Source organism: Lepidochelys olivacea (assembly GCF_965140295.1).
Source record: "Lepidochelys olivacea isolate rLepOli2 genome assembly, chromosome: 14".
Taxonomy (NCBI): Eukaryota; Metazoa; Chordata; order Testudines; family Cheloniidae; genus Lepidochelys; species Lepidochelys olivacea.
The window spans coordinates 8,023,949-8,049,153 of NC_140424.1; the positions used below are offsets into that span (position 1 = coordinate 8,023,949).

The following is a 25,205-nucleotide window of genomic DNA, read 5'->3' on the forward strand; positions in this document are numbered from 1 at the left end:
GCAACTAGTACTTTGTAATAGAAAACCTGCAAAATCTCACAGCAGAGATCCATCCCTTTTCAGAATATGGCACTGTACATGTTGCGGTACTTTCTAATGCCATTTTAAAAAGCATTTCGGGTACAACCTGCAATTACAATGAAATCCATTTAAGTTATTTTTCTAATCTGATACAAGTATGTTCCAGAAAATGCATTTACTTTTGTTGAGGTCTACACTGATAAAAAGTATAGAGAGTGGATCAAATTCTCTGCTAGTCTAACTCTCTCCATTTGCTTCAGAGTTACACCGCAGAGAATTTGGCCCAATATGTCTGTTCAGTGTTCACCTGCATATTTTCTTCTGTTCCTCCACATTATACTGTTGTGGCTGAATTTCTATCAAATTGTTTGAGTGAGCAGGGCCAACAGTCTAACTGTAAAGTAACTAACTTCCACATGTGATTAAAATTCAAGTCCATCTCCATGCTTATGAGCTGTGTTGGGAATGCTCGTAAGTCACCTAGGGTAAATTTTCAAAAGCAACTGAGCGAATGAGCCAGGAATGGGGCCTTAGGCCTCAAGAAACGAACCTCTGGGACAAGCGAAAGGGAACCTCATTTCAACTCAAAAAGAAAATGAGTACTTGTGGCAATTGGTTAGTCTCTAAGGTGCCACAAGTACTCCTTTTCTTTTTGTGAATACAGACTAACACGGCTGCTACTCTGAAACCTATCATTTCAACTCAGGCTCTAGAAAGGAGGATCCTCTCAGCTTTTCTACCTAGAAAGGGTAAATGAGCACTGCTTTGGAGCATCCAAAGTCAACCTCCTTTCTGAACCAGGGAACATGAACATCTCTCCCCACTTCTTGGTAAGGTCGTCAGAATTCTCTCTCCTCTCCTCCCACCCCCCGCTTCAGGACATGGTCCAGAGGACTCCACTTGAAGGAACTCCGGTTCTCATTCTCCAGAATTGGAGTCAGCTTTTTCTCATTTGAAATCCCTCAGATACAAGGCAGCTGGGAAGACTAAAAGTCTCATCTGAAGCCACTGTTAAAATTAAAAATCTAGGAAGTCCAAGGAATCAAAGAGAAACTTGAAAAGCAACTGATTTCTCCCTTATTTCTTCAAAATCACCGCTAAATAAAAAGGTGAATTATTAAATCTGAGCAGGAATGCTCACACTACAAAAGCAGAAAAAAAATTTCCTCTGGAAAAGTCTGAAGCCAAGAGAAAAAACCCCACACCTTTGGCACATATAACCAGCTACACCCGTTTCAGGTGGTATGGAACAAGAGCCCGTGTGAAGTTAAAGTAGATTCACAGTTGCCTTTTCACTCCTCCTTTGAGGTTAGGATAAGATCTCAGTGGGAATTTCCAGAAAAAGGTAAGTAACTAAAGAGGCAGATTTTCACATTTTATAAGAGTCAAGAACCCAAAATTTCCATGTCCCAAAAACAGTGTCCAAAAAGCTTATGTACAGGTAATTTCTCTGGCTACAGGCATGATTATTCCCTCGGAGAAGGACATTTTTCCCTGAAAGGGATTCGATTAAAAGAAAGATAAAGAGCTCCCTGAGAATGGATTCTGACGGGCTGGCAGCTGTCCTGTAAGCTGCTCTCTGTGCTACATGTTTAGGTAGCATTTCTATGGCATGGTGCAATGGCTTTAAGTCCATCAGCACCATTAAGCATAACAATTTCGGCTCTCTAGTGAAAGATGTTGTCTTAGCTCTGCTTTTATGCCCAATGCTTCCACAAATATCATGCATTCTTCTGCCACAGCCATGGGCCCCAGATCTGCAGCTAAGTTATACTCACCAGTTGTATCCTTGGAATGCTGGTGATTATTCTAAGTTTCTACATGCTTCATAATTCTCTGGTTCAAATGCTATTCAAATAAACATTGGAAAAGGTAGTGCCTGATAATATTGGCATACCAAAAATGCTTTCTTCTGGTTACTAAAAGGATATTCAAGCAATTATGCAGCTCAAAGCAGTCCTTTTGGACCCAGCATCGGCAGAAGCATAGCCCCAGAGATTCCAACTATAAGCCTAAAAAGTACTGGAACAAAGGCAGCAGGGGAAAGTCATCCAGCTCTTCTGCTGTGTCTGCCTGCCCTCAAAGCCTCTGTACGACAAGCTAAGGCCTTTGGTTGGATATAGGCACATGGGGAACTACCTGTCAATTTCTTCCTGTACTGGCAAGCCTCCACAAAGAGATTAGCAAGTCCTGGAAGCAGTTCAGCATGGACGCCTCCTGGAAGTGACATGACAAAACATTCTTCATCCAATCTCCGCTGTCCAAAACCACACAAAAAAACACTAGTTATGCAAGAATTCTGTCACCTTCTTACTCTGGGGGCCAGAAAGTCTGTACAATACCAGAAACATTCTCAAGGCTATCCTATGTATTTTTTTTTATCATCCACAAGAGGACAAGGGAGTCAAAGTATTATTAAACCTAACGCAGCTCAATGCCAGCATAAGAAAAACTAAAAAAATAACGAACTCCCAGATGGAAACATCTGTTTCAGCCTTTGCTGCAATACACCTGGGAGATTTCCTAATCTCAATAGATCTGGCTGTCATTTCACATCCCTACCACAGCGTGCTGCTGCTTTTTCATGTCCCCTTCACATACGAGGATCTCTAATTTAAATCCTAGTCACTCCCCATCAACCCCTCTGCTGCTCTTTGGTTTAGTGACTACCCTAAAAGCCCATGCACATCTAGCCCTGTGGGAAGATATGCTGATTCACACCAGAAGTTCCTGCCACTGCCTCATCTGGAGACAATGAAGAGGAGCCCCAAACATGGGAGGGCCCCTCCTGCCCACCTGGCTCCAGCCCCAAATCGGAGTCCGCCTCGGTACCAGCCATGGTACCTGCCGCAGTACCTTCCCTGGTACTTATTGTAGCCATGATGCCGGACACGGTGCCACTGGGTCTGGTGCCGGTCCTGCTGTTGGTGCTGGCCCTGCTGTCAGTGCTGGGCGCAGTACCAATTGTGGCACTAGCAGTGGTAGCGGTGACTGATGCTTGGGAGAGATCTCTGGCCCTAGACGCAGTTCTTCTCTCAGAAGCGACCGAAAAGGAGCGGGCCGAGGCAGACCACTGGGACTGGTGGTCAGCCCACGGGGTCCAGAAGGGCCACTGAGTCGGCATCTGAGATGGCACTTGCCATTGTGGTGGCCACGGTACCAGGGAGAAAGTTTGAGTCATCCCTACTGTCTGGGGAGTGCCAGGGGCTACGGTGCCAACTTCTCCCGGGACACCAATGAGTCCATGTCCGATATGTACTCCAATGGGTCCGCGCACGGAGACCATGGTGGCACCATGCCTGTCGGTGCTGGGGCAATGGAGACCATTGCCGAGACAGAGCCTGCTTGCCTGTGGACTGCACCGGTGGCCTCTGTGTCGTTTGGGGCCTCGGGGCCAGGGCAGCGGCACCGTGATCGGGAGAGTGCGGACCCGTCAGAGATATTGGGTCCTGCGCCGCCTCATAAGTTTTGGGTGTGGAAGGGAGGCCCAAATCTTCCACCTGGGTCTCCTCCGGTGGCACCGGACTCAACGGTCCTTCCCATGGACCTGGGGTCGACGGTGCCAGCTGTTGAGCTGGGGGGGAGGTGCGGTCTTGCATCAGTTGCCCTACCCTTCGGTGCTTCCCATTTCCTTGCATGGGAAAGCGAGCGCCCTCTATCAGTCTTCCTGTGCTTCTTCTTTGGGACAGGAGACTGCAAGCGGTGCCAAGATTGAGACTGTGCCGTGCTCGGTGCTGGGGAGTGCCGGTGCCGAGGGTCTCTGACTCCAGAGTCCTTCCTCAGCACCTCCCGGACTGAAGCCGGCGCGTTGCACACCGATGCTGAGGAGCTCAGTGCTGTGTCCATGGGATTCAACTCAGACTGAGGGCGGAGAGCTGTTTCCATTAGCAGTAACTTTAATCTGTGATCCCTCCCTTTCTTCATGTGGGGCGAAAACTCCTACAGATCTTACATCTGTCTGTTTGATGAGTCTCCCCCAAGCACTTTAGATAAGCTGAGCGTGGGTCGCCCTTGGGCATGGGCTTCTGCCAAACCTCACATGGCTTAAACCCCTGGGTCTGAGGCATGCCCCAGGCCCGGGAGAGGGATGGGGAAACGGGGGAGGGAAACACCCCTCAGTACCTCAAGTCCAAATATCTAACTAACTATAACACCTTTTTTAAAACTATCTGTAACTATTTACTAAAAACTACACTAGAGGATCGCTCGTTGAACACGAGAGCCTAACGCTCCGACGACCGTCACTGCCGGTAAGAAGGAACTGGAGAGGTGGCGGGTCGGCGGGGCACTATATGTGGCGCCATGAAAGCACGACTCCATGGGTCTCCAGAGCCAACCCGACAGATGCTGCTAGGGGAAAAACCTTCCAGTACACACCCCTAATTGGATATGAGCAAGCACTCAAAGAAGAAATCTAATTATAGAATAAACCACCCGTTTTGAGATGTGACTACCCTGTTTTTTTGACATTCTCAGCTGTGTCCCACATCAGGCACGGTCACATAAGCTACCTCTTCTCAACTATCTCATTCATGGGAGGAATGAACAGCCATGAATAATGTTTTTATTCTTTCACTGGCGGTGGTTACACTCACTGACTGGTCAAATGAAAAAGTTTCGATTTTTTTAAATTAATACTTTACAGCTTTGGAAAAATTCTGTTGATGGCTTCCCAAGCAGGCAAACCCAACAGTGTTCGCATCACAAGTGTGAAAGCACTGAAGCTGCCCTCTGTCTCTGAAGATTAGAGAAGAGACTATATGGAATAAAGGAAATTAGCAGATGAGTAAATTTCCATTAGTGACCCCTTAAGCCTACACTACACCAATGCCAAAAATCTTCAGAAAAAGCACGTCCAACCCTCCACAGCTGAACGGATGGACACAAATGATATCTGAGAGAAGAGAGAGGAAAAGAAATTCTCTGAGCTCCAGCAGGGGATTGAAGGATCTACTGCAGGTCAGAGCAGGTTCAACCATAATGCACAATCTGTTTCTATTTAAAATATTGTGTTTTTCAGTTTTCTCTCATTCTCACATATAATTACATCTGAATTCCTTCACATTCCTATAGATCCCTCCTACAGAGGCTTTCTGAATATATCATTAAACAGTATTTCCCTAACCATATTATTTTCTCATCTCTTTCCTCCACAGCTTCCCAAATCAACATCTCCTACCTCCATGTGCCCTACCTACAACATCTCCGTGCCTCCATATCACATTGAAAAAACCTATTTATTCCTTACTTTAAAGGTGTAACAAAGAGTGAAAAATTGGCATGGAATGGCACTCATTTTGTACTGAAAACTATACTTAAAATTATGCTGACATTTCCAATATAAACTCTTGCTATTACCTCATAATTTCCTGAAAAAAAATCCATCCTGAGTTACAATTTCCCATGCTTGGTCTCAGCTCTTTACGTTTTTGTCTTTGTAACTGTGACAGTATAAAGCAAAACCAATAGAGGGATGAGTTCTTTCATTTTTTTTCCATTTAAACAATTGGGAAATTAAAGGCAGATTTGTATAGTGTAAAACTCAAGCTACAATTTTTAACACTCAAACATCAGGAAGGAAAAACAAAACTTAGCCTCCCATAGTCATCTTAACTCACTTACCCTACACATAAGGAATATTCCAGCTCATTAGTTATTTTTAAAATATGTATTTTATACAAGGGGCTAATGTACAATGGTCTCAATTCTGACCTCAGATACACACATTCAGCTCCAAATGACTGAGGCTACATCTTAGCTATGAAGTTAATGTAAGTTATCTACACTCCAGTTAACTCCTCTTGAGTAAGACTAGCTTAAGTGAGAGCAGCCACACTCCAATATAAGACTTGAGCCGCAAAGAGTGACTGTGTTAGCAGCTAATGAGTTGTGCTCGGATGAGCTGTAGTCTATCCCACTAATGGGCCACTACCTCAAGTTAAAAGCACCAGACTCAAAGAAAAGGTTTTGTGGGGGGGACTCAAGTTATAACTTGAGTTAACTCTGCAGTGAAGTTGCGTGAATAAAACTGGCCCCCTACATATCTAACATTGGTGAGCTAAGGTTATTAAGATAGCCTCAACTTCTGCACCTCCTAACATTTCAGCGTTTAAGGCAGAAGTCAGTGGGACTCCACACAAGTGCAAGGGTCTAGACTAGCAGTTCCCAGTGTAAACTTAATATTACATTAATGTAAAGTGATGTATTTAATATAAAATTGTATTCACTGTAAAATTAATCTGAAATCTCCTGTATATTAATCAGTGAGAACGTTTAATATCCATTTAACATGCAGAGCTAAAGGTATCTCCGGGGAACAGAATGCTAATGGGTGTTGCTTGTTGTTTAGCATGATTTTTTTGTTTTAGCTTGCTAATGTTCTTCTGATTGCTTATAACCAATTATGTAAATAACCTGTTCTCTAACACAGTCGATGTTTGTTTTAATTCAGATTCTAAGAATTGCTCTGAAGGATTTATTTTTATAAATTTTATATCTCCTGAAGCCTTGCACTCTGGGGACCCTATGCCGACGGGGGTCTTTGAACACTACCACAGTACAAACAAAGTAAGTAAGAAATAACAATAATAATAATATAGTGTGCAATAAAAGTTTTCATTGCACTCCTTTGGGGTGACCTACATAATATCTTAAGCTTCGCTATACATCAATAATAAAGCTATCTCCAATCATCCTTTTTAGCATATCACACTATCATGTATTTACTATATTTTTGCTTTGAAGGTGCTTAAATAAACAAATCATTATTTTATTAGAGACCATATTTGAATTTAAAGCAGAGTATTCAAAACTTAAAAAATTCTACAACTTCAAGCACTGCACCATTGATAGAGTAATTTATTCACTTTATAGATAACCTAAACCACAAAATATATGCATACAAAAATTATGCAAGTGTCACTGCTTAACAAATATTAAGTCATCTGTCCCTTGAAAATAAATGTTACTGTCATCCCAACTAATCTACAGAAACATTCTTAGTAAAGATAATATTTAACTATTTCATCACTTGTATAGTAAATAAAAGAAAACCTAAAGCAAACTGTTCAGTCATCTATAAACACATCAATCACTATAAGTACCATTTCCTGCCTTGACACTTAACTGCTCCACTTGATATTTTCCTAGAATATAGAAAAAGGCTTATGGCACTACTTAAACTAATGGCAATGATTTTAATTGGAAACTTTCATCCTGACAGACAGAATTAAAGAAGCAAGCAAAGGACTAAGTCTTCTTTACTCTAATTAGAGTAGCTATGAAAACACAAAATGTACTGCTGGTAGGGCAATTATCTTAACGACTGAAGAACAGCCTTTCCTATCCAGACTGCTCAACAAAACACCTCATGAACAATAATATCAAAGACACCTGACAGATCCAATATACTCGGCACAGACACTTGACCTTTCTCAATGCTAGAATGGGATCATCCACCAAAGAAATAAAATGCTTTCTTTGTGCCATGCCAAGCTCTAAAAACAGATGAAAGGAACTCAAAGAAACATGAAGAGTCAAAGCTAAAGTTGTCTCATCAAAAATGTCTCAGTAACCTTCCCCAAAAAAGCAAATATTCAAGACTGGGCAGTAACTGACAAGAATATTAATATCAAGTGATAGCTTCTTAGTACGGTCATAACCACTGTGGGCTTAACTGCTGGCACCTTGCCCTCCTGAAAGTAAGCATTAATCAACCCCTTCATTGATGGATGCAAAACCTCTGCACAGGGTTTCCACAGAAAGGCAACAGTCCATCTCAGATGCTATAGCCCAGAATTCTTTTGCCACACCAGAAATCCAGGTGAAATCCCACTGTTAATGGTGAATATGTCTCCTCCTGTTTCAACACTATTCAGCTATTAAACTGTCAGAGATTGATTTCATAATCTGTAATAACTGTCTAAGAATACAATCATTTAACTCAGAGAGTCATATCAATTATTAAAAATCAATCTGTCATCTCTAGCCATCAGATGTGAACAACACACTGCATACTAGACTAGTTCAGGTAATTGGATAACAAAACACTAATTTACTGTGCAACAAAAGCCAATGGTACTATATACAAATTACCAAGCTATCGTTTGATGTTCCTCTGAACAGAGAAATCTTTTTCATCACCAACAATTTCAGAATACAGCAATAACTAATAATAATATCAAGTACTTAGCACTTTTCATCAGTAGATCTCAAAGCACTTTACAAAGGAAGTAAGTACCATCATCTCCATTTTATACATGGAGAAATGGCACGGAAGTGAAAAGACTTGCCCAATGTCATCAAGCAGTCTCGTGGCAGAGTTAGAAATAGAAACCTGGCTTCCTGAGTACCAGTCCAATGCTCTGTCCACTAAGCCAATTTATTTTTCACAATACCCACTTCTCCAAGCAGAAATTAAATATAAAAACATGCATGTGTAATATATTTAGAACATCGGGATTTGTCTAGTTTTCTACAGAGATCAAGAGATTAAATAAATTTACAATAAAACATACTTTGCAATGTAGATGGAACCTGAATGCCACTGGTGTGTAAGTGCAAATGACAACTTTAGGGAGCCTATCAGCATTACTATTTTTAGCACTTATGCCCTGACTTTGACAGGCAGTTAGTCTGCAAGTACTGAGGTCTATTACAACTCTTAACACCACATGCCACATACCTGAAGGCCAAACAACAAAAAAATGCATTTATCTTTTGAGCTATAGAAGCTTACTCATGGCATAAAAACCTTGAAAAAATATCAGAGTAGGTAGTCTTTTGATTTCTTACAAAGCACAACAGCTGAATGGGGTCCTTATGTCTGTATGGGTCAAGCAAGATGCATGTTCTTCTACGTAAGTAGTAAACTTATCAGTATCCAAACTGAAAATTAAACTATTCACAATGGCCTATATGTATAAAGTCTCGCATCAGAACATTCCATGTGTACTGCAGGCAACTTCCTGTCCACCAGGATGAATTCCACTGAATAACACTGAACTCCTGTTAAAATAGATACTGCTGAGGAATGAGTGCAATTTTAAGGCTACAGGACTGAACAGCAGCCCGATAGCAAGATAATTCCAGGGGAAGTCCACAATCACTTATGATGTTCCATTTTTGGCTTCTGCTATGATCAGAGATTTCACAATCTGGTTTCTTAAATATCCAACTGTGTAGTGAATGTGACCCAGAAAACATGCTTCTCATAGATAAGGACAATAACTTTAGTGATACGACTAATTTGGTTTTATTTTGGGAGTCTGGCATAGCTATCTCTTTCATTCCAGTGCAACTACCAATGCTATAACGCCCCTTCTATTTAATTATGCTGATTTTCACAATTAGCTGCTTAACAACCTACAGTACTTTTTAAAAGCAAATGTTTTTAAAGAAGTTAAGAAATGTATAAAAGCCCCCAAAAAAGGAAAATCTGTGCTCCTTTCATTTTTTAAAAAGTGGGAAATTACCACAGGAGGAAAATTATTACTTATATAATCTCACTCACAAACTACAGCAACACTTTCTGAAGTAATCAAAACCCAGTGCCAATTATATTCAAATTAAAACATTTAATGACTTTTTATAAAAGATAATATTTGAATTGCAGTTGAAAGAAAATAAAACTGCCTTCTTGAAAGAATCGTGTATTAACTTTACCGTGAAAAAATATAATTTTTTTTAACCAACTGACATACGTTTTTGAGAGTCAGACTGCAAAGTTGAATGGGAGCCCTGTGCCCAGAAAGAGGCCAAAATTTGGCTCCTGTAGCATAAACAGAATTTTTTACAACTCACACTGCACTCTTTTACAATGTTAAATCACATATTCTCCCCCCATTTCATTGACTACATCTGGTCATTGAAAAGAGGGAGAATATTTCCTTCCATCCCCCACTAACAACAACAGTAGAAGATGTATATAATGCCTTTCATCCCAAAGTGCTTTACAAAGTGCATTATAAGACATTCCTAAGGTGTAGTCGCCTCTGAGGCAGCTTTAAAAAACCCCACAATAAATATGTGCATCTGCCTTTATTTAGACTCCCTGGGCCAGATTCTCAACTTGTGTAAATTGTCATAATTGAAATGATGTCAACAGAGCTATGACAATTTACACTAGCTGTGGATCTGGCAGCCTCTGCGTAACCCTACAGACTTGAATGAGGTTGCACAGCTTAGAAGTTGCATAGTAGCATTTTACCTTACATTAAGTTGCAAGTTAATATGGTGTATTCACATCTTGATGCTCAGAGAATCATGCACATAAATTCCCACACTTTTAGATGAAAATACACCACACTGGCAGTAAGTTATACAGCATGATCACTTAGCAAAATCTTCCAAAAGACTTTCCTCTGCCGATAACTGAATTCCTCTTCATTGTCTTATTGTAAATTTAAATCCTCTTCCCCTAATTTTTCCTTAGCTAATTCCCCCAAGACACCCATGTCAAGCACATTTATTCACATATACAAATTACTTCAATCTGCCCTTTTAGAAGAGGCCAAACTAAATTCACATGATTCTCTAAATATACAGCTTCTATGACATCAAGAGATTGCTTCAAAAAGCCATGTGGGTCGCCCCACTTTCCAAATTACCATGGTAAAGGTGTGCCAAAATCTTTTTCAAAGTACAATCCAATTAATCTCCATTTTATTTCATCATAGTAGCTTTTAGAGGAGCATATCAAAAGTTTGCTCAGCTAGGAAAGACACATTTATCAATAGAAATAATAAAAGCTTAAAAAAGGATGTCTTTATCTTTATTTAACATATGAAACAAAATCACTGACAATATGCTTCACTTTCCATTTTATCCATATTCCTCTTAAACAGACGGCGCTGTTTAAAGCACTGCTGTTACACGCCAATGTGCTTTTAAGTGTTAACAGTTCTTTAAACTTTTTTTTTTACAGACACCTTTTCTTAAGAATAGTATTTTATAGAGACATAATAAACCTTAAAGAATACCTGAGAGGTCTCGCCTGGGGATTGCCTGCTTCTACATATGGATGTAAATAATCCTTTATGTAGAGATCAGCAGCACTATTAGAATGGGTGCAAATGAGAATCCTGCTGGAATAAATGGTGCAAATAAAAAAGCAATGAAGAAACAGAAAACAATTCAAAGCAGTAAAATACAAAAAAAAGGGAACAGTGGCCATCTTCCTACACATTTCCCTCAATGAAACTAGTCACTGGCCTAGCCCAAGTTTATAATTCAATGATGCCCCTTAACTCACTTTTTCAGATAGGAAAAGATTTAAACTTTAAATACAACTTTTAAAAAGTATTTTGTGATTATTAATCTAACCTATATCTTAAATAAAACACAGCCTTTATTGTCTGACACACCCCACAGCTTTCCACATCAAGTGAATGGCATCTATTCTACATTATGCCAATTGTATTGTTTTTTTTTAAATGGGAGAATATATTTTAAGACTATAATATTACTTTCTTAATATCTATTCTAAACAATGACGGATGGGGGTTTTTTTTGTTTTGTTTTTTTTAGATGGATGGAAATTCTGTACTGCTAACTTTCACTTGCATTTAAGTAAAAAAAGAGGCATTTCATTTCTAATAAACTATGTTGCTCTCTCTCTATGTCCCAGCTCACCTAGTATCCTGCTGTTGGAGTATGTGCTTGACTGCCTGAGCCAGAGTGAACGTTTTGCCTGTCCCATAGGGACCGATGATAAGAACAGGAGGCAGTTGTATCGAAAGTGGAGTAGTGATAGCCAGAACAGCCTCTTTCTGCTTTGCATTTAGTCGAGGGTCCAACTGCTCATCCCATTGTCTGTACAAAGAAAGCAAGATTGTTTGTACAAGCAGCAGCAATCTAAAGTCAATTAGAAATAAAGCCGTATCGCATATAAAAAAGACAAATTAAAAATACTACATGTTATCAACTGTATCATTTTGAGGCAGTTTTTAACAAAATCAAATGGTATTCCAACAACTAAACAACCACATGCTGTTATCACAAAGCTCTGTTAAAGTTCATGATAAATCAGTAAATTACTCAAAAGCAGACTAACCATTGCATGACTTACATTGGCTAAACTGATCATAATTAACCTCTGGAGTATACATTTTGGATACAGTATGCACTTTACCATCACCAAGACAATATAATTAAACGGACACACAACCTACGTCTTCTATTGTCATTAATCAGCCAAACAATACTTATTAATCATGTTTTCAGTAGAATTACGGATGGTGTCAATTGAAACAAGTCACTGTTATGTATGATCAAATACAGCCATTCAAGATTGGTACAGCTGAACTAAGAAGAACTGCAAAAAATAACCCAGAGAACTTACAGCTACCCAGTTAATTGAAGGCTTTTCTTCACTTTCGTTCTTTACCATAAGAAAAATGCATCTGAAGTCTAAAAAAAAATGTACTGGTACTATAACTGGGTTAAGGGTATCAGCATTTAAACAGGAAGTTACTTTAGGAAAGTTCCAATGAACGTAAGAGGCTAAGGATTTCTATATGCAGTTTTTAATACTCTCACTGACAGATTTAAAAGTAGGTATACACAATAAGAAGCACCTGTCACTGTTGCACATATGGCCATACTTTTGTAATGTGATCTGTCTTGCTACTTACATTATAATTCTTCTGGGCCTGGAAAACTCGTGTTGGATAGTGGCATGGAGTAAAACCAAAAGGGAACTGACTGAATTCCTAACTCATAAGACTGCTCTGAACAACTAGATGACTGAAGAACCTAAGAACTAGTGGAAAGATGATAGGATGTAAAAAATAGAAGAAAAACTATAGGCAAAGACTTCTTGAGTCAGTCAAGAAAAGATAACAGACCAGATCCTATGGTGTAAATTGTCATAACTCCACTGACTTCAATTATTTACACAAGTGGAGCATCGGCCCCCCCAGAGCATGTCAGAAAAATTCTGCACTAGAAAGATAAAGATATTGGGCCAAATTCACCTCTGACATGACTCTACTAACTTATATAAGATTTAGGCCAAAGTAATTAAATCCTCCCTGAATAAAGATCCATAACGCTTTGCCCACAGAAATCAAAGAAGTCTGATAAAAATATGGACTCCCTAACAAAATTACACCAACAACAAAAAGTGTTTTATAATGACTTGAATAGATAGGATTATACAGGATTATTTAGAATGAAAGAAAAAATAAGGACTTTCAACTGTAACTTTATATTTGGTTAAAAAACAGGAAAAACCTGGAAAAACCCAATTAACTGTAAGAAAATAAGAAAAAACAATAAAAATGTTTCAAAATAAAGCGAGTCTTAACGACCATATCACAGATAAACGAAAAGTTCCAGCATTACACTTACAAATATATGATCAATGCAGTAGGCGAAAGCTTGCTATGTAAGAAGTATATAAAAATGGCTTACCCACCATACAAAACTATTTTCTCATATGTTATAAATACTGATATCACAAGTATGCTCTGATTTATGCTATCAAAGTGTGCTGGCCTGGTATCCAAAAACAGAGCCATTTTCTTTCTGCTTTGTGTATCTTCACCAACAATAAACAGTCAGAAATCAGATAGAAAATGGTATGATTTGCTATTTTACAGCACTTCCTGAAACCTTAACAATATTTCAAGAATAGTATCTTACAAACTGTATTAACAATTCAGTATTCAAGTCTCTCTTTAGACTGAATGCAAAAACTTGGAGCTGGATTAGAGTCTCCATTAAGTGGCACACAGCATAGCATATCTTGAAATTTTCCTACTATACAAGTGCAACAGCAGAGTTTTTTCTTCTTAATTGTAAGTGGTAACACACAACATGCCCTCAAAATTCAAATCTGGTCCCATTGTTTCATTCCCTGACCATCTCACGTTAGCTTTAGAGCCAATGTACCACAGAGATACAGGGGGAGATTTTTAAAGGCACAAGTGGCAGTTGAGCACCGAATTCCTACTGACTGAGAAATGGGTGCATACATACCATGTATGTCTTTGAAAATGTCTTCCAATGTCAGAAACAATAAAAGTGTTCAGTGTTGAGGAAAGAAGCCAAAAACCAAGTGTCAACATGATTGTGTGTGAATTCATATGAACACTCTTCCCACTCTGGAATAATTATTTTTTAAAAATATATATATTTCTATGAGGTACTCAAAACCTTCAATTTTGATGACTTTTTTTGCTTAATTTGCAAAAATTAATTTTCTTTATTAATTTTCCAAAAAAATCATGGGCTGTTATCTCTGGCAAATCAATGTTTAGTCAAAAAGTCAATTTAATAGCCTTCTTGAGACCCATGCTGCTTCACATCACTTCTAATTAATGTCACACTTTATCCTTCAGCTACTCTGGTTTTAGAGTTTACAAAATTTAATCTCTGAGATAGAGGACAAAAAATTTAATATCTTTTTAAGTGAGAGACCGTTCAGAAGCCCTGAGTCAGGAGCTGTGCTGTATTAGAATCATAAGTTTGGAATTATTATCAGTCAGGTCACTCTGTTGCTGATAATGATCTTCATAACAAAATGAAACAAATATACATTCTGAATGAAATATTTTATTACTATGTCCTGAACATAATTTACATTGTGCTGCAATAGATACTGTTTTACTGGTAGAACTAATTTACATAGTGCTTGATGACAGACAGCTGCCTGACATCAATAATGTTTCCACTATTTACTTATAGCAAATTTGTTAAATGTAATCAAATCATGTGCATATACTAGCAACCTAAAGACTAACTTAAGAGCAGTACAGTGATTTAGTTTCTGTTACAGACAGTACAACGATTCTTAACAAAAAATATGGAAAATGTAAAATTTTATCTTAATTACATTTCTGCCTTTTCTCTCTCCTCTTCTCCCACATCCAGGCTTGTTGCTAAATCCTTTCTGTTCTTTATGGGCCTGATCCAACGCTCAGTGAAGTCAGTGGAAAGATTCCCTTGACTTTAGTAGGCTTTGTAGCAGGCTCTCTCCAAAATCCATCCCTTTCTGTCTCTAAAACTAAAGCCTTGGTCCCTGTACCAATCATCACCAGGCAGCGCGGCTCATGGCCGGATTTACCAGTGAACACAGGGGGCCCTGGCACGGGGCCCCCCAAAAACAGGGGGCCCCAGGGCCGGGCACTCGGGCAGCTCAGCACCGGCACAACCCCCGCAGGGGGGCCTGCACTGCAGGGGCAGAGGAGAGCAGGGAGGGAGGCTCACCTGCAGCCTCAGGGGAGCAGGTGGGAGGTGTGAGTGGCGGGAGGAGGACCAGGCAGCCGTGCAGCCGGCCAGAGAGAAGCGGCACTTTGAAGGGGAAACCGCTGGTTCTCTCCAGCTGCACAGCTGCCCCTGCTCCTCCTGAGTCCTCCGGCCATGTTCGCAGGGCCACATTCGAAAAAGGGCTTTAGAAGGGGGATTGGACAGGGGGTGGGGTTCTGGGGGGGGGGGCAGTTGGGGCAGGGGGTCCTGGGCGGGGGCGGTCAGGGAACAGGGGGGGTTGGATAGGCATGGGAGTCCCGGGGGGCCTATCAGGGGGTGGATAGCTGTTGGGGCAGTCAGGAGACAGAGAGAAGGGGGTGTTGGATAGGGGGTGGGGTCCTGTGGGGTGGTTAGGGGCAGGGGATCCCGGGAGGGGGCGGTCAGGGGACAAGGAGCAGGGGGGCTTGGATGGGTCGGGAGGTTCTGAGGGGGGCAATCAGGGAGTGGGAAGTGGGAGGTGGTGGATGGGGGCAGGGGCCAGGCTGTTTGGGGAGGCACAGCCTTCCCTACCCAGCCCTCCATACAGTTTTGGAACCCCAATGTGGCCCTCAGGCCAAAAGGTTTGCCCACCCCTGCACTAGAGTAACTTCATGACTTTTTTCACCTCTCCCCCTACACCTAAAATATCTACCATAATCCTTTAGTCCTATACTCAGGGTCCAACTGACCACCATATTTGCGGTTGGGAAGGAATTTCCCCCTGGGTCTGGTGGGCAGAGACCCTGGGGTTTTTTTGCCTTCCTCTGCAGCACAGGGTGCAGGTCACTTGCAGGTTTAAACTAGTGTAAATGGTGGATTCTCTGTACCTTCAATTCTTCAAATCATGATTTGAGGACTTCAGTAACTCAGCGAGAGGTTATGGGTCTTCTACAGGAGTGGGTGGGCAAGGTTCTGTGGGCCTGCAATGTGTAATCATGAGACTAGAAGATCAAGATGGTCCCTTCTGGCCTTAAAGTCTATGAGCCACAAAGCTTCACTCTTGCCACCATCAGGTCCCTGCACAAGATTCACTTCTTTCAGTTATCATTCCCATTCTGACCTTGACTCTACCACTCCTGCCCTTGTGCCAGGTTTAGCTCCCTCAAAACTATTAATACAATCTACAGATTTTACATTTCATAAAAGCAACCAACAAGATGAGGACACAACAGTTTGGCAGTGTGGTGCTGGTGCTTCCCATACTTACTATCACATCTTTGCTGGTCCGATACTGCAGTGCCACATCTAACTTTGGGCCTGATCCTGGAAACTCATATAAGTAGTGCTATTACCAAGTTTATAGGACTACTAATGCAAGCGCAAATTTACAAGTTTAGGCCCGTATATTGTAAGCCCCTTGGAACAGGAACCTGTACTTTTATTTCTCTATAAAGCACCATCCACACTTTCAGCACAGGGCTGAAGAAATAGAAAATAATAATAATATGCTTCAGTCTTCCAAAGCTACAATGTAATTGCAGTACAGGTCTACTTTGGGGAGAACAGGGAAAAGCAATCTACCAGTCCTAATCCTACAAGAGTCTGTTTTCATTTTCTATTTAAAGCAGTTCAACTCCCTTCCCTGAACCACCTTCACCATTAATGAAGAACAAAGATGTACCCTTAAAACAGGAAGTATATCTGATCATCAGTTATAAGGAATTCAAAACAGCATTAACATACCATCTTTGATATGAAAGTGTTTGTATTTTTGTACCTGTTGGGGCTCCAGGGTATGGTGGGAGTCATGCGGACATCTGGAAACAAAATACTGTTGTCTTTGATCCTGTCCAAGGCATAATGCATTTCACAGAGGGGTAAGCGATTTAACTGAAACTGAAGTTCAACCTACAGTACAAAATGAATGAATGAATAGATGTACCAGAAAATATTTAATTAAGAGGACTCTTTTTACTTCAGTTTTATCTTTCAACAAATTATACTGAACTTCAGAAAAACTCAAGCAAGCATAATCGGATCAAAAGATTTATAATAAAGTTAACTTGCTTAAGCCCATTTTGAACAATCGCAAAGAAACATATGATTTCTTTGTAGTATAATTTGTGTTTTTGACTATTATGAAAGGATTTAATCATACTTTTAGAAATAATTCTGTAATCTCTTCCAGAACTAGAAAGGACTATCTTAGAAGAATATTTTTCAATTATATTTAAAAATATAAGCTGAAAGACAGGTTACACAAACCTACTCTGGAACTTTGATCTGGTCAGAAATTTTCGTGGACCAGTAGATGGCCCTGTATGACATATTCCCAAGAGAGGCAAAACCCAAATACTCGCTGTATCAATCATTCTCAAAGTATAAAACTGTTGAATACATTGTACTATAAAGACATCTAAGATACCTCACAATCTTTGCAAAGATGGATTTCTGAGATTAGTTGCATACTAACATAATCATTTACTTTCTTTCCGATTACTGGTGTTTTAATGTTAATAAATAAAGAATGATGACAACAAAATCTTGGTACAAAGCCAGAAATGGTAGCATAGCATGTTGGCATCCGTGATTAAACCCAGTATTAAGCAATGAATGGTAAAATGAATTTATGTAATTGCTTACGAAAGAAGCAAAGATAAAGAGATACATTTTAAATTACAGAAATGGATAAAAGTCACTTTTAAGGGGAAACAATTAATGAAAATGATCCACTGAGACTATAATCTACACAGCTTTAAATTTACATTTATTAATCTCTCCAGAAACAAATGGTCCTGATGAAAGTACTGAACAGAATAATTGAATGTTGATTAAAACAGAAATCTGTAGAAATAATATGACACAAAACCACACTAATAGAAGAGAACAAATAAATCCATAGTTGCTCTGATTGTTACCCAATGTGGAAGCAGAGCTTTTCATAGTATAGTAACAAGCAAATAGCCATGTAATCACTGAAGGACAACTTCAGTTAGCATTTAGTGAACACACAATAAGAGCACTCATGGGGATTTACTACAAGATGCGTGTGTGTTGGCCAGCATGACAACACTGACGGTCAACGTATTTCAACCTATACAGAAAGGCACTCCTCAAGACACATACTGACTGGAACATGCACTAGTAACACTTGCACTTCTATGGCAACCTTAACTCAAGGATCTCAAAGCATTTTACAAAAGTGGGTTAAGAACTACCTTCCCCATTTTACAAGATGGGAAAATGGAGAGACTGAGCAGTGACTTGCTCAAGACAGCACATCAAGTCTGCAGCAGAGCTGAAAACAGAAATGAGGGGTCAAACTCCAAGCTAAGGTACCCCAGTGTAAATCTGGAGAAACTCCACAGAGGTCAATGGAGTCACTATAAATATATACCCGTGCAACTACATTAGAAAATTTGGTCACAAATCTATTAACTCTCAACCCCTGCTCTAACAACTCAATAATATTTGACCACCCTATTGCTTAATCTCTCTGTTATCAAATGGTAAATATTGTTACACCTGGTTAACAGCCAGAAAGTTCAACTGGCATCCATCAACCAGACGGCATTTTTAAAAATCTGTCTTTGCTGGAAGTTTCTCAAAAGACCAAACTGAAAATTCTAAAAATAAAGAAGTACCAGAAATTGAGACGATAACACTGTGTTCACCAATTAAAATAACATGGAATCCAAAAGTCTTCTTACTATACTAAGTACAAAATCCTCCCAATTGTTACATTAAAAATCCTTTGTGACAATCAAAACAGCAACTTGAGCACTAAAAAAAACAAATGATCATTCCTCTGAATTAATAACATGCTATCTCATGTGGAATAAAAACCCAATCAAAACCAAACCTCAGAACTTCTCTAATGCAGGCATCAGCAACTAACAGTACAGTGTGACCTTATTGCTGTAACCCTCATCCTTCATTAGCTGTTATATCCCAGTGTTAGTAATTGCTTGTGAAATCACTTCATAATTTAGGGCCCAATCTTGCAAACTCAACTGTCAATGTTTCAATTACTCCAATTTAGGGCATGCAAGGTTAGGCTCTTAACAATGAAAGCTCATTGGGACTGGAATCTATTGAATCTGTCTTAAGCACTATGCTCTTGTAGGGCAATATGTGAATAGTAATATGAACAGTACCAATATTTACTAAAAAAGCCAAATCCAGCCCTGATTTAAGTGGTTGTAAGTCAACTAGAGGCAACAGAGCAGTGCCTGCTTATACTAGGGCTGAATTTGGCCCAAAAGTTGGAAACCTCTTAAAAATCAATATAATGACTTTTAATTTTCATCCCTATTGTTTACTTGTATGCAAAATCTAAAGCCAACCATACAAAAGAGATAAAGGTGACATCGAAGCTGCACAGCATTCACTATGGAATTCACTTAGAAAGGCAAACGCAACAGCTAAAAAAAAAAAATACATGATTTTCAAAAGTTACTTGAATAAGGAATCTCTTTTTCCATAGCCCTGGTTAGTTTAAGATGTGAGCCTACCAAATGCTATATACGATATACATTTTACATTTACAAATATACATTTAATATGCTTTTAATTTTAATATACATTTTACAAATAGTAATCAAAATATTTGGATGTTGCATTATTCTGGGGGATGTTTACATTATTTTCTGAACCAGTCACTGGATAAATCTCGTAACCAGGTATACAAGAACTAGGCTCTAGACAGGCAAGGAGGAACTTGGTATGATTAAACTAGGGTGTTATTTGATATTTGTTTTGAAACACATCTAGAGGCCCCACCGTGCTAGGTGCTAGACACACAATGAAAAGGACACACATACTTTTGGTGCACAACTCATGCTTCTGCCTTGACATGGTCTTTACTTCTCAGTGATCTTACATCATAATTTGTCAGATCATTCCCCCTCTAGTTATCGGTGTATAGACTTCCCCTTTGAACACCACACGGCTGCGACAGAGGCATGGAAGCATGCCATGCTAGCACTGTAGAGAGGGGGAAATGTGTTTCTCCCCTAAACGGGTGGCATGCTGCTCTTGCTCAGCGCACAGAAGCGCAATGCCTGCTCTGCTAGTTTTTTCATCAGTGCGAGAAAAGGAAAGAGCGGGAAGTCCTAAGTAAGAACGCAGAATGCTAAAGTACAATGTGCCCCCAAGCAGCACGCTGCAGTGCAACAACCGCATACACTATCTCAGCAGGGAAACCATGTAGTTTACTGTAGTTCTTCCTTAGAGTAAGTTAGTCTTCCACAGGCCCCGCTCCTCCAACTCTGTCCCATTTTCACTATACCAGCACCCCTCTGAGCCCCAGAGCCTTCTCATTGCTCTTCCTCCAAACCATTACCAGCATCTATCAGACCCAGATTTCCAAAATCCTTACCTCAATCAACATCTTCTTCCCATCATCAGTGGTTCTCCAACACAGATCCCCACAGCTCTCCAAAGATGTACATCACTCCCCACATTCTACTTAGCACCAGCAGCCAAAGTCCTAGCCCCCATCCCATGAGATTCAGCACTGCCTGTCATTCCCCTTTCCCCTCACCTTCACAGCAGAGTGGGCATAACCTTATCCTTCATGGCAGCATTCTCAAACCCTAGGCACAGATTCCATATGGGTGGATGGGGCATTGGTGCCTAGCTCCTCTAAACTCCTTTGAAATTCCCATCTTAAGTGTCCTGACCAACACTACACAGTGAGTCAGTGGCAGAGGAAGAAACAGACTCCAAGATTCCTGGCTCCCAGGCCTCTGCTCTAACCACTATGCAATACCACTTTCTTCATGATCTCTAAAGAGTATGAGAGCTGTCAGCAATGAATGCAGAGAGGTTACAATTCATTGGTCTCTAAAAAGTTTCTGTAATATTAAAGAGACAATGTCAAGTGAAACTTTTACAACTGACTAATTTTAAAAATTCATGTTTCAATGGAGTCCCCTTCAAACAGTTTGACCTGAACTTATTCTTTTTATCTTTTAATAAAAATATCACAGGAGTTTTTCTGCTCTGCTGTGGATGTTTAGAAGTGTCTTCCTAACTCTTGACTGTGGCCCCAACCTTGCAGTTGGGGTTACACAGGAACAAGGCTCTGCCAATGCAAGACTGGGGCTTTTAACGGAAAAACAGCTAAGCTGACTATATGCAAAGTGCTGTCAAATGCACAAAATAAACAAACAGGAAGAGTCTTTTTTTTTTACTACTTCTTTCAGTTCTAGCCATCTTACGTGTCACTTAGCTGTACTACCTACAAAATTTTCAGATAGAAATGTGATTTTCATGTTGGCAATGTCCCTATAACAGCCCTTTCTAGGAATCTGAGTTGGTGTTAAACATCTCTTACTAGCTGTATGTACTTCGCCATTATACCTTACAATAAACGTAGAGGTTTTTAATCTAATTCGGATGAACTCATTCTGTTAGATATGCTATTTTGTGAAGTACTGACTGATACCATCCGGGACGGAGTGGCGTATTATCGCATTATCTTTCTTCATTCCACAACAAGAGAACAGTGGGAACGGAATTATAGTTCCACTGCCAGTTAGCAGAAAATGACACAGGACCATGTGGGCCACTAAAGAAAATTGTCCTCGCATAGCCTACAGATGGATTGGCACCAAAAGGAGCAGAGACCAAGAAGAAAGAGCACTTCACCCTGAACAATAGGTATTTCCACTGCACCTCTGTAAAGGATGCACTTGATAAAATCAGAACTGCAAACATATTAAAAAGCCTCCATTACCCGAGAAGCAGGGCACCAAGAAAATTGCATGATCGGGGAGGTTTATTTTACATGGATTACTGAAAGAGATCGGACTCAAACTATATATATACTTTAGCCAAAGACCATAGCAATAAGACAGATTTGGCCAACATTTAAAATGAAACATGAAATCCTGGCTCTACTGAAGTCAATGGCAAAACTCCTATTGACTTCAGTGAATCCTATGTGTATCTGAAGTATATGGGATCAGATCCTGAGTTCCCTATTAATTTTTCCACTCAGTTTTCAATCAGTCCTCGCACTGAAGAACTCTCACTGAAATCAGGACTAATTAAAAACTATATAAAGAGTTTTAGGATTTGACCATTGGTTCTGTAACAGATTTACAAAGCATTACACTTCTTTATGAATAATTGTAGGACCCAATTCTCATTCTAGGATATTGGAATCCTAAAATAACAGATCTGAACAACTCACCTTAGCTGAGTTTCATAAGAAGTTTTAAAAGAGAAAAAAATAAGTGAAAGTTACTAAAAGCCCCAACTCATTTTGTATTCCAGGGCAGTTTATTGATAGAGTCAGTTAGCGGCCTTAATTATTGCTTTAAGAAAAACAAACACTAACCGTACTCAGCATGATACAAGTCTTACAGACTAATTATCCATGTTAAATGAAGACATTAGGATTCTTGCATATGTTTCACAAAACAAACTGAATGGAAGGTGACATGCCCTCGGCAAAAATGGATTTATTTCAATCAATTTCAGTAGCCTTAATTTGGGATTATTTTTGTTAGGTAGCAGAGTCAATCCCCTTACCTCTACCAGGGAGACACAGGAAGGGGGGAATTTTTTGATTTTTATCAACTAAAGTTTATTCTTCCATGTTCTAGAGCAGGATGTATTTACATTACCTGAACTATCTTGTCCATAAACCCCACAACACTATTTAAGGTCAAGCCTTTGATTTTGGTCCATTTCATGCTGATTGCAAAATAAACAAAGTACTGACCCTATCTCCAGTACTGTTTCCCCTGGCAATGGTGCTGTAAATCTTAACTTTGTGATGGGATTCCTCCACTAAAGACATCTGGGCTAGGGAAAATAATAGTCTCCCTCTTACACAGACCTCTGTCTGCATTTTCCTTCTAGTTTCTGTTATTCAACTGAATAATTTCTTCACCTAATGGACAGTTTCTCCAAAGCCTGCCAAGACACTGGGCTTAGTATAAGCCTAAGAAAGACTGACATAATGTGCCAAGGAGTTGAGGAAGCACCCTCCATCAAGATCAACAACTATGAACTTGAAGTGGTATATGAGTTCACATACCTGGGGTCCACTATCACAGTCAACCTTTCATTTGAAACAGAACTCAACATCTGCATTGGAAAAGCCACCACAACAATGTCCAGACTGAACAAGAGGGTATGGCAAAACAACAAACTGACAGAACACACAAAGATCTGTGTGTATTGTGCATATGTTATCAGCACACTTTTGTATAGGAGCGAGACAGGGACCTTATACTCTCATCAAGAGGCTCAAAAGCTTTCATATGCGTTTCAGATGCATCAAATCTTTGGAATTTCCTGAAGGGACAGAGTCACCAACACTGAGGAGCTCAAACAGGTCAGCATACCCAGCACGCAAACATTCCTTAAATAGAGACGCCTCCGCTGGCTTGGGCATGTGTGCCGAATGAATGATGGGCGCACCCCAAAGGACGTCCACTACAGCGAACTGGCATCTGGAAAAAGACCCAAAGGATGCCCATAATTGTGTTTCAAGGATGTGTGCGAGCAAGACCTCAAAGAGATGGACATGGATGTGGACAAATGGGAGGATCACACTCAAGACAGCAGCTTTTATAAACAAGAGCTTAACAAAGGTCTCTGGAGTTATGAGAGGAAGCAGTCTAGCTTAGCAGAGGAGAAAGAGCTTGCAGAAGGCAGAGCCCAAAGGGTCAAAACATCACCTTTAAATGTGATGTGGCAGAGATTGCCTCTCTCGAGTGGGTCTCTTCAGCCACATTCACGGCTGACATAAAACCAACTGAGTAAATTCTTTACCTCTCAGGGGTGCATACCCATGGTCTCTCGAGATTAAAGGATGCCTACTACCACCTATAAGAGGAACTTGGCCATGTCAGATCTTCCTATTAACAACTCATTTGAAATGCCTAGCTTTTATTGAGCATAGGAATGTAGGAATTACCATACTGGATCAAACTCACAGTTCACCTACTCCACTATCGCATCTCCAACATTGGCCAGGCACCACATGCTTGAGAAGAAGGTGCAAAAAAAGTCGTATTAGATTGCCTAATTCCTTATCATTATAGATTGGGTTAAGCCTGGCACATAACCTCTCTTTCAAAACTGATGTCAGCATTAACAATTATAAATCTGGATATTCTTATTATCCATATAAATGTCTAATCCCTTTTTGAATCTTGTTAAGATTTTGACCTCAATAATATCCTGTGGCAATGAGTTCCACATTTAATTGTTCATGCAACGTTTAAATAATTTCCTTTTATTGGTTTTGAATTTGCTACCTATTAACAGAATAGAATGTTGCCTTTCTTCTTATATAATGAAACAGGAAGAACAGACACTCACAATAATTGTAGACATTGTGCTGTTCAGAAAAGCCCTCATGTACGTGGCCCAGCCAGGCAGTCAGGAAGAGAAAGAATGGTAACTTACCATACAGTAAGTGATTCTTTAAATATTATAGTCAGTGTGGATCCTTCTACACGTGAACACATGCCACATGCACACAAGATCATATTTGTTTTCCTTAATATCAGTGTCTGTCAGGGCTGCACACACGTGTCTTCTCATGCTTCCACACCAGGGGATAAAGGGCAGAGTAGCGCCAACAGTTCCCTCACAACTCAAAGCCCATGGCAGCTTGGATGGAGAACATGTCATGGGATTCTCACTGGTTGCAACATCTCGAAGAACACAGTTACTGTCGGATAAGTAACCGTTCTTTCTTCTTAGAAAACGTGTCAGTGTGGAATCTGCTATACGCAAGGGGCAAGTAGTATCCCCTCAGGATGTTGGGAAGAGGCATTTCAGCCACATCAATCTAATAGTCATTGGAGTATTGCTGTCTCACATCTGGCATCCAAGCCCAATGCATAATGCTTGACAAAGATCAGAGGATTACTCCGCGTCATCGCTTTGTAGATCTTGGAAACTGGCACATTTCTGAAGCAGGAGGAGGATGTTGCTTGAGGTCTGGTCGAGTGCATCTTGATATTCAGCAGTAAAGGAATACCAGC

The 25,205-nt window shown here is 40.1% G+C and overlaps 1 protein-coding gene across 4 annotated transcripts in view; it reads right to left on the reverse strand.

Annotated features, from left to right (window-relative positions):
- Positions 1-25,205, reverse strand: part of HELZ (helicase with zinc finger) — a 150,878-nt gene that overhangs the window by 71,920 nt on the left and 53,753 nt on the right. For 3 of the 4 annotated variants that reach the window (XM_084646537.1, XM_084646535.1, XM_084646538.1), the window contains 3 exons: positions 16,967-17,097; positions 11,653-11,832; positions 11,001-11,105 (listed from right to left, as the gene is read on the reverse strand). In XM_084646537.1, the coding sequence (XP_084502663.1) occupies positions 11,001-11,105; positions 11,653-11,832; positions 16,967-17,097 (416 nt within the window). The remainder of the gene's footprint in view (positions 1-11,000; positions 11,106-11,652; positions 11,833-16,966; positions 17,098-25,205) is intronic. The other variant, XM_084646536.1, reaches the window with a different exon arrangement.